Source organism: Scyliorhinus torazame, chromosome 5 (assembly GCF_047496885.1).
Source record: "Scyliorhinus torazame isolate Kashiwa2021f chromosome 5, sScyTor2.1, whole genome shotgun sequence".
In the NCBI taxonomy this organism is placed as follows: domain Eukaryota; kingdom Metazoa; phylum Chordata; class Chondrichthyes; order Carcharhiniformes; family Scyliorhinidae; genus Scyliorhinus; species Scyliorhinus torazame.
Genome location: NC_092711.1, coordinates 125,786,968 through 125,802,763, shown reverse-complemented (window position 1 = coordinate 125,802,763; position 15,796 = coordinate 125,786,968). Strand labels below are relative to the sequence as shown.

Below are 15,796 nucleotides of genomic sequence, written 5' to 3'. Positions count from 1 at the left end.
CAAAATTGAAATTAATAAAAATCTCAAATTAAAAGTCTGATAACATTGTCAATTGTTGTAAAAACTCATCTGGTTCACTAATGTCCTGAAGGAAATCTGCTCTCCTTATGTGGCCTGGCCTACACGTGACTCCAGATCCACAGCAATGTTGTGGTTGATTTGTAAGTGCCCTCTGAAATAGCCTCACAAGACACGCAGTTCAAGGGCCATTGGAATGAGCAGTAAATGCTGCCCAGCCAGTGACGCCCACCTCCCGTGAATGAATAATTTTTAAGAAGATTCTTTTCAATTTGAAGACGAGTAAGAAACTGTCTCTGATTGGATTTGATTTATTGTCACGTGTCCCGAGGTACAGTGAAAAGTATTGTTCTGCGTACAGTCCAGACAGATCGTTCCATACATGAAAAAACAAAGTGCGGATCTTGGCAGTTTGCTCATTTCACAAAATAATTTAATGGCTTTGCAGAAGCAGATTAACATTTTAATCACCATCTGAAACATTTCTAACAGTAATGTGTGCTCGTACAGACAGACACAAACAATACTGTAATTGAATTAGAGGAAATGTTAGAGATTTAACTGAACCACCTTTTTGAAAGATTCAGCCTTAATGATGGAGAAACAGGAAAAGCCACTCGGGGAGATGAGGAAATCCAGGCTCAGTGCGGATTTGCTGTCACCCCTCCTTTCTTATACATGAACGGTATTTAGGCTGCAGAATGTTTCACACCTAAACACAGAGGGGTCAAACATAAGCAACACATAATTCTCAATTCACTTCCATTTAACTGTATTTGACTTTGTTTAAAAGCTGTCTGAGGTCAATCTCAACAAAGATTCATGGGATTTGTATTACCCAGTGACAAGCTTTCTTTTCTTGGTCAGTCATGTTTGCAATACAATGGTGTATATTTCAGAGTTATTCAGGGTGAAGACTCGAGAGCTATTGAATTCAAAATGAAGTCATATATAACAAATAAATCTGATGTTCAACGTTGAATAACGAAACAAATATTGAGTAAAATTGATGGAAATTTTCTGTAGATAAGAATGATGCATTAATGATTGAACAGAGAGCATTGTTCTGTTAGATATTTGCTGAACAAATGCTAAAGTTCAACACAAGTTTTATAGCTTATGGTCTGACAAGTTGAGACATCTGTTTTAAAGGAACAGCTGTCTTCATGTAATCAGTGACCTGGCCTCCCAGCCGAACTATTGAAAGCTGCAGCAAGACTGTGCAGTTGAACATTGCACAGGGCGATTGGGTACTGTGCTGCCAGCTGTTTCTGCAGCGCAGATGTTATCACATTCACCTAATGCACAAAAAGTGCCTGGTTCGAAACTGGCAGAAGCATTAAATGCTTCTCATTTATGATGTGGAGATGCTGGCGTTGGACAGGGCTGGGCACAGTAAGAAGTCTTACAACACCAGGTTAAAGTCCAACAGGTCTGTTTCGAATCACTAGCTTTCGGAGTGCAGCTCCTTCCTCGGGTGAATTAAGGGGTGGATTCCACAAACACATATATGGGCAATGTCAATGATGCGAGATGGTACTTTGAATGCGAGTCTTTGCAGGTAATTAAATCTTTACAGGTCCAGACGGTGCGACTGGAGAGCGAGATAATCACAGGTTAAAGAGGTATGAATTGTCTCAAGCCAGGGCAGTTGGTAGGATTTTGCAAGCCCAGGCCAGATGGTAGGGGGGTGAATGTAATGTGACATGAATCCAAGGTCCCGGTGGAGGCCGTACCCATGTGCGGAACTTGGCCATAGGTTTCTGCTCGGCGATTCTGCATTGTCGCGCGTCCTGAAGGCCGCCTTGGAGAACGCTTACCCGAAGATCAGAGGCTGAATGCCCTTGACTGCTGAAGTGTTCCCGACTGGAAGGGAACACTCCTGCCTGGCGATTGTTGCGCGATGTCTGTTCATCCGTTGTCGCAGCGTCTACATCATCTCGCCAATCTCCCACGTCTCGGGACATCCTTTCCTGCAGTGTATAAGGTAGACAACGTCGGCCGAGTTGCACGGGTATGTACCGCGTACCTGGTGGATGGTGTTCTCACGTGTAATGGTGTTCCCCATGTCGACGAACTGGCAGGTCATGCAGATATTGCCATGGCAGGGTTGTGTAGTGTCGTGGTCGCTGTTCTTCTGAAGGCTGGGTAGTTTGCTGGGTAGTTTGGGGCTGTTTAGCACAGGGCTAAATCACTGGCTTTGAAAGCAGGTCACCAGCACAGTTCAATTCCCGTACCAGCCTCCCCGAACAGGCGCCGGAATGTGGCGACGAGGGGCTTTTCACAGTAACTTCATTTGAAGCCTACTTGTGACAATAAGCGATTTTCATTTCAATCAATGGTCTGTTTGAGTTTGCGCAGTTGTCTGAAGGAAAGTAGTGGGGGTGTGGGGATGGCCTTGGCAAAATGTTTGTCTTCATCGATAACTTGTTCAAGGCTATGAAGACAATGTAGTTTTTTCCCTCCAGGGAATTCATCAGGCGAATGAGGCTCCGGAAGTTCTTCCACAGACCCCAAGAGGCCTACAGTGAACTCAATGAGAAAACCAATGAACCAGAATAGCAGACCGAGAGATCTGTGGGACTGGAAGATGCAGCCTGCAGGAAGGACTGGAAAACCCCACCCATTGAAACAATCCGATCAGCTGATTCTGCTGCTCGTCTTCCACTAAACCACTCAGTAAAACTGCCTCCAGTCATTCTTGTCCAAATTCTGAACTCATATCTTTCCCCGTTAAATTCCATTGTTCTCTCTCAGAGCTCATCTTGTCTGTGTGACTTACCCTTTGCTCCTTTGACCTGATTCACACTATACTGTTGAACATCCAACTATCACAATCATAGTATTTACAGTGCAGAAGTAGGCCATTCGGCCCATCGAGTCTGCACTGGCCCATGAAAAGAGTACCGTACTCAAGCCCACACCTCCACCCTATCCCCGTAACCCCACGTAACCCTTTTGGACACTAAGAGCAATTTAGCATGGCCACTCCACCTAACATGCACATCTTTGGACTGGGGGAAAACCGGAGCACCCGGAGGAAACCCACGCAGACACGGGGAGAATGTGCATACTCAACACAGACAGTGACCCAAGCCGGGAATCGAACCTGGGACCCTAGAGCTGTGAAGCAACTTGCTAACCACTGTGCTACCGTGCTGCCCCTGATTTATTGGATCCAAGTTCAAATACAAGCCACAATGAAGCATCTGCCGTGGTGGGGTTTGAACCTGCATTCTCAGAGCATTGTGCTGGGTCTCGGAATTACTCATCCAGTGACAATACCATTACACCATCACTTCCCCAGCCAAGCACTTTGCAGAGCTCGTCCGGGATATGAACCCGGGACCTCTCGCATTTTGGAAACCCCTAAGTGAAAATCAGACCCCACAGTTTCCACGGTATCTCCATGGAGTCAGTGTCTTTGTGTGTTTCCTCTTTAGACAATCAAGTGAAGCTTGGTCCTCACGCAAAACATGTGTATGGTTTCTCCCCTTAGTGAATAGTGTGTTTTTCACGCTGTAACTGGTTAAAGCTCTTTCCACAGTCCGTCCACTGGAACACACTCACTCGGGTGTGTGTGTGTCTCGGTGCTTTTCCAGTCACACTGATGTTTGAAATATTTTCCCACAAACATTTTCATTCCACATTCACAGTCTGAGGATATTCAGGTCCTGATCAATTGAGTGACACTGTCAGATCTTAATGTGATATTTGGTTTGTGTTTCATGTCTGAAAAGCTTTCCTAATGCCATGTAAACGGAGTTTACAAAGGTCACACTATCAGCACAGGATAGAAATTCAGAACAGTTAATTCCAGTTTTGGGGAACATATTTTTCTCTCTTCTGTCCCCAAAGCTGTAAATCCCCGTCCCACATACTCTTCCTCCTCCCTGGGACTGAAATCCAAATAAAGTATTAGATCATTATTTCTGTGTCCTTTTACCAAAGTTATATAATTGGAGATAAGAATCTGCTTTAGAAGTCACTTCATCCATGACTTGTGACAGACATTAATCTGAATCACCCTGACTGAGTAGACAGAATAACGTATGTTAACTTTGTGTCCAGAACTGACTGTGTGGAGATTTGATGAGCAATCGCAAAGGTCGTTTCTCCAAATCTTCCAGGGTTTCCTTCGTTCTTCCTCTCCCTCTCAAACTAAGTTATACCGGATATCAGACTTAGGGCCCATTCTGGTTCTCTTCCTGTTGACTAAATAACTTCAATCAAATATGGAGAAGACTGAATCCACTGTTCGGTCCCTTCTCCAATCTCCATTCCTGACATACCAACTCTATCCCTCTCCCTGGCAACAGTCTGAGACTTAGCCAGGCTCTTTGTAAACTTGGTTTCATTCTTGATCCAATAAGAGCTTCTGACCTCATAGAATTTACAGTGCAGAAGGAGGCCATTCCGCCCATCGAGTCTGCACTGGCCCTTGGAAAGAGCACCCTAACTAAGCCCACACCTCCACCTTTACCCGTAACCTCCCCTAACCTTTTTAGATACTAAGGCAATTTACCATCGTCACCTCCCGATTCGACAATTCGATCACACACCTGGCTGCTCTCCCACATTCTACCTCTGTAAACTTAAAGCCATCCAAATTTCTACTACCCATGGGGCGAGATTCTCCGACCCCCCCGCCGGGTCGGAGAATCGTCGGGGCCTGGCGTGAATCCCTCCCCTGCCGGTTGCCGAATTCTCCACCACCGGATATTCAGCGGGGGCAGGAATCGCGCCGCGCCGGTTGCCGGGCCATCCCCCGCGATTCTCCGGCCCGGATGGGCCGAACTCCCGCCGCTAAAATGCCTGTCCCGCCGGCGTAGATTAAACCACCTACCTTACTGGCGGGACAAGGCGGCGCGGGCGGGCTCCGGGGTCCTGGGGGGGGCGCGAGGCGATCTGGCCCCGGGGGGTGCCCCCACGGTGGCCTGGCCCACGATCGGGGCCCAACGATCCGCGGGCGGGCCTGTGCCGTGGGGGCACTCTTTCCCTTCCGCCTTCGCCACGGTCTCCGCTATGGCGGAGGCAGAAGAGACTCCCTCCACTGCGCATGTGCGGGAATGCCGTCAGCGACCGCTGACGCTCCCGCGCATGCGCCGCCCGGAGATGTCATTTCCGCGCCAGCTGGCGGGGCACCAAAGGCCTTTTCCGCCAGCTGGCGGGGTGGAAATTCGTCCGGCGCCGACCTAGTCCCTCAAGGTTGGGGCTCGGCCCCCAAAGATGCGGAGCATTCTGCACCTTTGGGGCGGCGCGATGCACGACTGATTTGCGCCGTTTTGGGCGCCCGTCGGCGGACATCACGCCGTTTCGCCCCATGTCTTAATTCCCAGCCAGTTCCTTTCCCCTATGATCCCTGTGCTCCGAGACTTGCATTCGCTCCCAGTCATTTCTCACCCTTGTTTTCAAATCCCTCCATGGCCTCATCTCTCCCTGTGTCTGTATCTCCTCCAGCCCCACAACCCCCTGAGATATCTGCACAGCTCTGATCCTGGACTCTTGTACACCCCCGATTCTAATTACTCCGCCATGGTTTTAAGTTCCTTCGGCCCCAAGCACTGAATTCCCTCCCTAAACCTCCCCGTCTCCACCTCACTCACCTCCTTCCAGACTCTTTAAAACTCACCTCTTTGACCAAGTTTTTGGTCACCTGCCCTAATATCTCCTTTTGTGTCTGGGTGTCTCACTTTGTTTTATAATGTTGCTGTGAAGTTGACTGGGATGATTTATGATGTTAAAGGTGTTATATAAATAGAAGTTGTTGTTGTTGACTGTAACCCTGACCTCCTGCTTTACAAAATCCCATTGGTTTCACAACAAACTCTCTCTCTGATGTTTTGCCCCCTGTGGGTGTGCAGCCTCTATAAAGACGGCGGCCGTTAACTCAGGCCTGTCACCGGGAGCAGGCCGCAGCTGTCCCGCCGCTCGATGCAAACCCGGGCCCGGAAACTTCTTATTGGGGTTTGGAACCTCCACCGGGTTTCAGTGAAACCTCCCGGCCAAGTCCAGCATCGGCACTGCGCATGCTCCAGCTCACAATGCCCAGGGGCTGATTGACGGCAGCTCTGGACCAATAGGAAGAGAGAGGTGGGCCTGGAGGACCGAGTGGTTGCAGTGGGTCCTCCAACCAATCGGAGTGAATGTGAGGCGGGGCTGAGCCCCAGTCTCTCACGTGATTTGGAGCATGCGCAGTACCGATGGCAGCTGAAGATTCAGGCGGTCGGGTGGAAATCTTTCGCCGGTCAGATTCCGCTCGCTGAGTGATGAGGGAGGGATGGAGCCGGTGGATGGGTCGGGAGGCTTCATAAACACTCCGTGTAGGCCCCAAGCCCCGAATACGAAGCTCGAACGCGGGGAACGCTGCTCGGGCTTTTCCCCAAGACAGGCCCGGGTGGAGCGCATGCGTAATAAGTGAGACCCCTAACTTTTGCTCCGGATCCCGTTCAATCTGATTGGCTGGAGGACCATCTGTGCTCGGTCAGTCCTCCAGCCCCGCCCCCTGATCTGGAGCAAACCCTTCAGCATCATCCCAGAGATAGAAGTCTTACAACACCAGGTTAAAGTCCAACAGGTTTGTTTCAAATCACTCGCTTTCGGAGCACTGCTCCTTCCTCAGGCGAATGAAGAGGTCTGTTCTCGAGACAGATATATATAGACAAAGTCAAAGATGCAAGATAATTCTTTGAATGCAAACATTCGCAGGTGATGAAGTCTTTCCAGATCCAGAGACTGGGGTATATCCTAGTTTGTGGACTATTAGAACAATTGTACATCTCTATAAAGCCTTGCACTGCCACTGGACCTTCTGAAGTCTTTTAAAGCCAATGGAGTACTTTTGAAACATATTCACTGTTGTGATGTAAGAAGCTGTAAGTACGCATGTGTAATCACATTTAGTTTTAAAATTGTTATTTTCATAGTGTATTTACTGTCATTAGTAACAAGGTCAAGGAAGCCCTTTATTTTAAACAAGGTCTAGGAAGCTTTCAAACATGTGCCTCCTGCAGCCATTTCACCTTTTGTACCTTTTTTATATTAACTATGTATGGATTTCATAGCAAAAAACAACAATTACATTTATGATTATTCTGTAGTGAACATTGATTATCATTAGTGAATTGGTGTATTAGGTAATTATATTGTAAAGACTAGGGGCGTCATTCTCCGACCCCCCAGTGGGTCTGAGAATGGCCGTTGGCCGCCGTGAATCCCGCCCCCACCGGTTGCCGAAGTCTCCGGTACCGGAGATTGGGCGGGGGCGGGAATCGGGCCGCGCCGGTTGGCGGGCCCCCCCCCCCCCCCGCTCGATTCTCCGGCCCGGATGGGCCGAAGTCCCGCCGAGAAATTGCCTGTCCCGCCGGCGTAAATGAAAGTAGGTATTTACCGGCGGGACAAGGCGGCGTGGGCGGGCTCCGGGGTCCTGGGGGGTGCGCCAGCGGAACTGGCCCCGGGGGGTGCCCCCACGGTGGCCTGGCCTGCGATCGGGGCCCACCGATCCGCGGGCGAGCCTGTGCCGTGGGGGCACTCTTTCCCTTCCGCCTCCGCAACGGCCTCCACCATGGCGGAGGCGGAAGAGACTCTCCCCACTGCGCATGCGTGGGAAACTGTCAGTGGCCGCTGACACTCCCGCGCATGTCATTTCCGCGCCAGCTGGCGGGGCAACAAACGCCGTTTCCGCCAGCTGGCATGGCGGAAATCCCTCCGGCGCCAGCCTAGCCCCTCAATGTTGGGGCTCGGCCCCCAAAGATGTGGAGCATTCCGCACCTTTGGGGCGGCGCGATGCCCATCTGATTGGCGCCGTTTTGGGCGCCAGTCGACGGACATCGCGCCGTTGGGGAGAATTTCGCCCTAGATCTTTATTTTTTTTAAATAGCACTTTCAATCAAAATGTTTCCAGAAATTGCAGAGCTATCAGAATTTGTTTGAAAAAATAAATTACTTAGTGGGGAGAGTGGGTATCCCTGTCTCGTCCTCCGATGCAGCCTGAAATAGTTCGATGTTGACCTATTCGTCCGTACAGGAGCCTGATACAACAGCCTGGCCCAGTCAATAAAGCCCCATCCAAATCCAAACCGCCCCTGTATCTCCCACACATATTCCCATTCCACCCGATCAAAAGCCTTCTCTGCATCCATTGTGACCACTACCTCCACATCCCTACCTTCTAGTTAGTAAAGGTGGGACCTGTAAGGGAGGAAGACGGCTTTTGCACTATAGTTATATTTTTGTGCACATTGTTTACTTTGTTGTTGTAAAACCATAAATGGCTCAATAAAATGCTTATTTTTCAAACAAAAAGACTGACTGGCACGGCCTGGTGGCACGTGGCCATCAATTAATTTCCTTTCCCCCGAGAGAAATCAAGGACTTGACACTGTGTGTTTGAGACAATGTTGATTTATTTCACAAACAACAAGATATTAAACTCTAGCCCAGCTCAGTTACAGAGATTCAAAATAAACCCCAATTGTCAGAATGAAGATGGTTCAGTTCTGGGTGTGATTAACAGTGACAGTAACCCCAGGGCTAGATAGATCCAGATCAAAGACCGGAAGAAGGCCGGCAGCGGCCAAGGTGCTCAAGGGGTTTATGGACCAAATGGGGGGAGTGGATCCATGGCGATTTCTTAGACCGAGGGCCAGGGCGTTATCCTTCTTCTCCCATGTCAATAAAGTGTACTCCCGGATAGATTTTTTTGTTCTGGGAAGGTCGTTGATCTCAAGGGTGGAAGAAGCTGAGTATTCAGCCATTGCGGTTTCGGACCATGCCCCACACTGGGTGGACCTGGAACTAGGAGAGGAAAGGGAGCAGAGAGCACTCTGGCGATTAGATGTGGGATTGATGGCGGACGAGGGAGTGTGTGGAAGAGTGCGGGGGTGTATTGAGAGATACCTGGAGGTCAATGACGACGGGGAGGTCCGTGTGGGAGTGGTATGGGAAGCACGAAAAGCGGTGGTCAGAGGAGAGCTGATCTCCATTGGGGCCCACAAAGGGAAAACAGAGGCCAAGGAAAGGGAAAGATTACGGGGGGAGATTTTAAGGGTGGATAGGGAATTTGCAGAGACCCCGGAGGAGGGACTGTACAGAGAGAGGAGACGACTCCAGACGGAGTTTGACCTCCTGACCACCAGAAAGGCGGAGGTGCTGTGGAGGAAGGCACAGGGGAGGAGGTATGAATATGGGGAAAAGGCTAGTCGCCTGCTGGCTCATCAGTTGCGAAAGAGGACAGCGGCGAGGGAGATAGGGGGAATTAGAGACAAAAAGGGAGCCACGGTGCGAAGAGCAGTGAAGATAAACGAGGTGTTCAAGACCTTTTATGAGGGACTGTATAGGTCCCAACCCCCAGAGGGAGAGGAGGGGATGTGGCAGTTCCTGGATCAATTGAGGTTCCCGAGGGTGGAGGAGCAGGAGGTGGAAGGCCTGGGTGCACCGATTGGGGTGGATGAGGTTATTAAGAGCCTGGGGAACATGCAAGCAGGGAAGGCTCCGGGACCAGACGGGTTCCCGGTGGAATTTTATAGAAAATACGTGGACTTGTTGGCCCCATTGTTGGTGAGGACGTTCAATGAGGCCAGGGAAGGAGGGACTTTACCCCCGACAATGTCGGAGGCAACGATATCGCTAATTCTGAAGAGGGATAAAGATCCGTTGCAGTGCGGGTCCTATAGACCTATTTCATGATTGAATGTGGACTCCAAATTGCTGGCAAAGGTACTGGCATCGAGGATAGAGGACTGTGTCCCGGGGGTGGTGCACGAAGACCAGACAGGGTTCGTAAAGGGGAGACAACTGAATGTCAACGTGCAACGACTATTAGGGGTGTTAATGATGCCCCCAGTGGAGGGGGAGGCAGAGATAGTGGCAGCAATGGATGCAGAGAAGGCATTTGATAGGGTGGAGTGGGAGTATTTATGGGAGGTGTTAAGGAGGTTTGGGTTCGGGAACGGGTTTATTAGCTGGGTCAAACTTCTTTATGGGGCCCCAACGGCAAGTGTAGTCACGGGTCGGCAAAGATCGGAGTATTTCCAATTATATAGGGGAACAAGACAGGGATGCCCGCTATCTCCACTGTTGTTCGCGTTGGCAATTGAACCTCTGGCCATGGCGTTGAGAGACTCCAGGAAATGGAGAGGGGTGATTCGAGGGGGAGAAGAACACCGAGTCTCGCTATACGCGGATAACCTACTGTTGTATGTGTCGGACCCAGCGGGGGGGATGATAGAGGTTATGCGGATGTTGAGGGAGTTCGGAGATTTCTCGGGATATAGGCTCAACATGGGGAAGAGTGAACTATTCGTGATACACCCAGGGGACCAGAGTAGAGAGATAGAAGGCCTGCCTCTAAGGAAAGTGGAAAGAAACTTCCGATACCTGGGGATTCAGATCGCTAGGAGCTGGGGAACCTTGCACAGACTTAATCTGACACGATTGGTCGAACAAATGGAGGAGGACTTCAAGAAGTGGGACATGCAGCCTCTGTCGTTGGCGGGCAGAGTGCAGGCAATTAAGATGATGGTCCTCCCGAGGTTCTTATTTGTATTCCAATGTCTCCCTATACTAATCACTCAGACCTTTTTTTAAAAAATAGACAGGAGCATCACGAGCTTCGTGTGGGCAGGGAAAGTCCCGAGGGTAAGGAGGGGGTTCCTACAACGTAGCAGGGACAGAGGAGGATTGGCGCTACCGAATTTGGGCGAATACTATTGGGCCGCTAATGTGGCGATGATTCGTAAATGGATGATGGAGGGAGAGGGAGCGGCGTGGAAAAGACTGGAGAGAAAGTCCTGTAAAGGGACGAGCTTAGAGGCGCTGGTGATGGCGCCGCTACCGCTCTCACCAAAAAAGTTTACCACGAACCCGGTGGTGGCGGCAACATTGAATATCTGGGGACAATGGAGGCAACCGAGAGGTGTGCGGGGAGCCCTGGTGGTTCCCCAATCAGGAACAAACATAGGTTTGCCCCAGGAAGAATGGATGGAGGATTTCAGAGCTGGCACCAGTTGGGAATTATGAGGGTGGGAGATTTATTTATAGATGGGACGTTTGCGAGCTTGGGAGCATTGGAGGAAAAGTATAAGTTGCCCCGGGGGAACTTCCTTAGATATATGCAGGTGAGGGCGTTCACAAGACAACAGGTGAGGGAATTTCCGCTGCTCCCGGTACAGGGGATTCAGGACAGAGTGCTTTTGGGGGTGTGGGTCGGAGAGGGCAAGGTGTCAGAGATATACCGAGAGATGAGGGAAGAGGGGGAGGAGTTGGTGGGCGAATTAAAAGTGGGAAGAAGAGCTAGGGGAGGAGATAGAGGAGGGTATGTGGGCTGATGCCCTAAGCAGGGTAAATTCCTCTTCCTCGTGCGCCAGGCTTAGCCTGATTTATTCAAGGTGCTACATAGAGCACACATAACGGGAGCAAGACTGAGCAGGTTCTTTGGAGTGGAGGACAAGTGTGGGAGGTGCGGCGGAAGCCCGGCAAACCACGCACATATGTTTTGGTCGTGCCCGGCACTGGAGGGGTATTGGAAGGGAGTGACGGGAGTGATTTCTAAGGTGGTGAAGGCCCGGGTCAAACCAGGCTGGGGGCTAGCTCTATTTGGAGTTGCGGATGAGCCGGGAGTGCAGGAGGCGAAAGAGGCCGACGTTGTGGCCTTTGCGTCCCTAGTAGCCCGGCGTAGGATTCTACTCATGTGGAAGGAGGCGAAACCACCCGGACTGGAGGCCTGGGTAAACGATATGGCGGGGTTCATAAAACTGGAGCGGATAAAGTTTGCCCTGAGAGGATCAGCTCAAGGGTTCACCAGGCGGTGGCAGCCATTCCTCGACTACCTAGGGGAACGTTAGAGGGAAGACAGATGACCAGCAGCAGCAACCCAGGGGGGAGGGGGGGGGGGGGGGGGTGGAAGTTTTAGTTTATGTTAAACGATTAGATTACCATGTTGATTAGCCATTTGTTTATTGTTAAACTTTCTTTACTGTTATGCAATGGAGGGATGCTTTTCTAATTGGAGGGCTGTGACCAGTGGTGTTCCACAGGGATCAGTGTTGGGACCTTTGCTGTTTGTAGTATATATAAATGATTTGGAGGAAAATGTAACTGGTCTGATTAGTAAGTTTGCAGACGACACAAAGGTTGGTGGAATTGCGGATAGCGATGAGGACTGTCAGAGGATACAGCAGGATTTAGATTGTCTGGAGACTTGGGCGGAGAGATGGCAGATGGAGTTTAATCCGGACAAATGTGAGGTAATGCATTTTGGAAGGGCTAATGCAGGTAGGGAATATACAGTGAATGGTAGAACCCTCAAGAGTATTGAAAGTCAAAGAGATCTAGGAGTACAGGTCCACAGGTCATTGAAAGGGGCAACACAGGTGTAGAAGGTAGTCAAGAAGGCATACGGCATGCTTGCCTTCATTGGCCGGGGCATTGAGTATAAGAATTGGCAAGTCATGTTGCAGCTGTATAGAACCTTAGTTAGGCCACACTTGGAGTATAGTGTTCAATTCTGGTCGCCACACTACCAGAAGGATGTGGAGGCTTTAGAGAGGGTGCAGAAGAGATTTACCAGAATGTTGCCTGGTATGGAGGGCATAAGCTATGAGGAGCGATTGAATAAACTCGGTTTGTTCTCACTGGAACGAAGGAGGTTGAGGGGCGACCTGATAGAGGTATACAAAATTATGAGGGGCATAGACAGAGTGGATAGTCAGAGGCTTTTCCCCAGGGTAGAGGGGTCAATTACTAGGGGGCATAGGTTTAAGGTGAGAGGGGCAAGGTTTAGAGTAGATGTACGAGGCAAGTTTTTTACGCAGAGGGTAGTGGGTGCCTGGAACTCACTACCGGAGGAGGTGGTGGAAGCAGGGACGATAGGGACATTTAAGGGGCATCTTGACAAATATATGAATAGGATGGGAATAGAAGGATACGGACCCAGGAAGTGTAGAAGATTGTAGTTTAGTCGGGCAGTATGGTCGGCACGGGCTTGGAGGGCCGAAGGGCCTGTTCCTGTGCTGTACATTTCTTTGTTCTTTGTTATGTTTGATCTGTAAAGGGAAAACATTTTGATGGAAAAAAATTTCAATAAAACATTTTTTTTTTTTAAAACAGTGACAGTAACAGCAGAATCAACACTTTTAAGATGAACAGAGGGTAAATATAAATTCTTTCCGTTGGTTTGACAGTTCAGGAATCGTCAGTGGCATCTTATGATGTGGAGAAATTAGCTCAACAAACCTATGAACTAAAATTTAGTCTGGCCTGGTGTCACCAAGCTGAAATCCAGTCTTTCTCTGACACATTATTCTTCATGACATAGCTGACAGGTTAAGAGTGAAAAAGTCAACTATTTAGCAGTACAGGGAAGAGGTAAGTTTGTAGATGTTCTACAGTGTTACAGACTGGCTCGTTGGGTCTTATTCTGTCCCATCTTACATTCAGCTAACAATAAAATGACTAAAATACTGCAACATACAGGCATTTGTGGACAACGGTGAGTTTGCTGCTCAGGTTAGTTAAAGTCTCCATATTGTAAAATGGATCTCGAAGGACTGGAAAAGATGCAGGAAAAGATATTTGAATTATGCCTGAACTGGCAGGTTGTACCCAGCAAGAAAGATTGGACAGGGTGTAAACCTTTTCTCTGGAAAAGGGAATGAAGGATGACCTGATCCTGTAAGATTATGAACAGGTTTGATATGATCGACAAGTGGAAGATGTTTCCACTGGATAAGAATAAATATGATTTAGTCATTAATTAATCTAATGTGCAGTTCAGAGGGACAGTTCACGTGTGCAAAAAAATGTCCTCAGTTTTCCCACTGGTCAACACTCGAACTTTAAAATCAAACTATTTGATCCAATTTCAGCACATTGTTATTGGCGAGGGGTAGCTTAACTGTTCTGTCCAGGAAGACAAAAACCACTGTTCACCTTAACCTGCTCAGACCCCAACACGTTAACATCTCACTGTCCGTGTTTGGTCTGTTGTCAATCACACCCAGTAACAGCGTTGCAGCTGAGAATGTGCTCTATCCACATCACAGACCCTCCGCGCACATTCGCAGAGTCCGGCTGTGACTGGAGCATGCGCGTTCGGGCCGTGACTGGCGCATGCGCGGTTCGGGCTGTGACTGGCGCATGCGCGGTTCAGGTTGTCGCTGACGGTGCGAGGAGCGGAGAAGAAGCCATCGAGCAACTTTCAGGATTGGAGCCGGTGGGTGGCTGGGGAACAATAGAAGCTGCGGAGTGAGCCGGGAGGCTTCATAAATACCCCGTGGAGGCTTCAACTCCCGAGGAAAATGTTAACGGTCCCGTCTTAAACAGCACCGAACAGAGTGAGAGCTGAGCGGTGACAGGCCCGGGTTACTGGCCGCCATCTTTACAGAGGACAAGGTACCGCAGGGCGCATGCGCTGCGAGCCTGGAGCGGATGCCAACTCTCCCGGATTCACTGATTGGAATCTCCAGCATTTTATTTTATTCAGAGTCACTGGCTGATCCAACATTTATTGCCCATCCCTAATTTCCCTTGAACTGAGTGGCTTGCTCGGCCATCTCGGAGGGCATTTAAAGAGTCAACCACATTGCTGTGGTTTGGAATCGTGTAGGCCAGGTAAGGGTGGAAATTTTGTTTTCCATTTATTTCCGGGATGTGGGTGTCGCTGGCTGGGCCAGCATTCACTGCCCAGCACTCATTGAACTGAGTGCATCTCAGAGAGCATTTTAAGAGTCAACAAGCTGAATGGATCTGGAGTCACATGTAGGCCAGACCAGGTAAGGATAGAAGATTTCCTTCACTGAAGGACATGAGTGAACCAGATGGGTCTTTGCAACAATCAACAGTGGTTTCAGGGTCTTCAGTAGACTTTAAATGAATTCAAATTTAACCTTCTGTCTTGGTGAGATTCGAGTCTGGGAAATCATGAGGACAGTTAAAAAAGATTTTGGTGTCTCTGGGAAATCATTGGGACAGTAAAGAAGATTTTTTTGTAATTTTCTTAGAATATTTCTCTTCCAAGGATATAAAAATATTGAAAATGGATAAAGGTTGTTTGGCTGACAGTCAATCCCTGTCCTGTGAGGTAATGAGTCCTTTTGCTTCCCAATTGGCCGAGGAAGGCAGTGTGTCACAAGGATGGATGTGTTGACCGATTAATGGCTGGAGGATAGGGGCAGGTCATGTGATCAAACTTCCAGGAATACATTTAATCAAAGTTGGTGAGGAGAGAATGTTGTGAATTTCTATCCAAAACTGACTGAGGTTTCTGTAAATTTACAGGATAATGGAAGTAGAGGTTGAAGAGACGGGAAAAGCAAACCAAACGTCACATCGCAATCTGACAGAGTCACTCGATTCATCAGAACCTGAATATCAGCAGCATCTGGGTGTGGAAGGTAAAAGGTTTGTCTGTTCTGTCTGTGAGGGAAGATTTCAGGTCTCAGTGTGACTGCAAAAGCCCCGAGATTCACAAACCCTGGTTAGGCCAAACTTGGAGAACTGTGTTCAGTTCTGGGCAACAAACCTGAGGAAGGATAGAATGGCCTCGGAGGGAGTGTAGCACAGATTTCCCTGAGTTATATCTGAACCCTCCGGGGTTAAATTACAAAACTAGATTACACAACAGAGTCAGAGACATGATGACACAGAAAATGGCTTTCGGCCCATTGAATCCATGCTATCTCTCTGGAGCAATCCAGTCAGTCCCATTCTCCTGCTCTATTCCTGTATCCTCGCAGGTTTATTTCCCTCAGATGTCTATCCGATTTCCTTTTGAAATCAA

The 15,796-nt window shown here is 49.1% G+C and overlaps 1 protein-coding gene and 1 long non-coding RNA gene across 19 annotated transcripts in view; one reads left to right on the top strand and one right to left on the bottom strand.

Annotated features, from left to right (window-relative positions):
* Positions 1–15,796, bottom strand: part of LOC140421854 (uncharacterized) — a 514,775-nt gene that overhangs the window by 423,015 nt on the left and 75,964 nt on the right. The window lies entirely within an intron of this gene.
* Positions 6,157–15,796, top strand: part of LOC140421791 (uncharacterized) — an 864,226-nt gene continuing 854,586 nt past the window's right edge. For 3 of the 18 annotated variants that reach the window (XR_011947076.1, XM_072506673.1, XM_072506664.1), the window contains exons 1-2: positions 14,237–14,409; positions 15,295–15,410. Coding sequence is in view for 7 of the 18 variants with exons in the window: in XM_072506673.1 (XP_072362774.1) it covers positions 15,299–15,410 (112 nt within the window). In the remaining 11 variants the exon portion in view is untranslated. The other 15 variants (XM_072506671.1, XM_072506663.1, XM_072506675.1 and 12 more) reach the window with 14 other exon arrangements.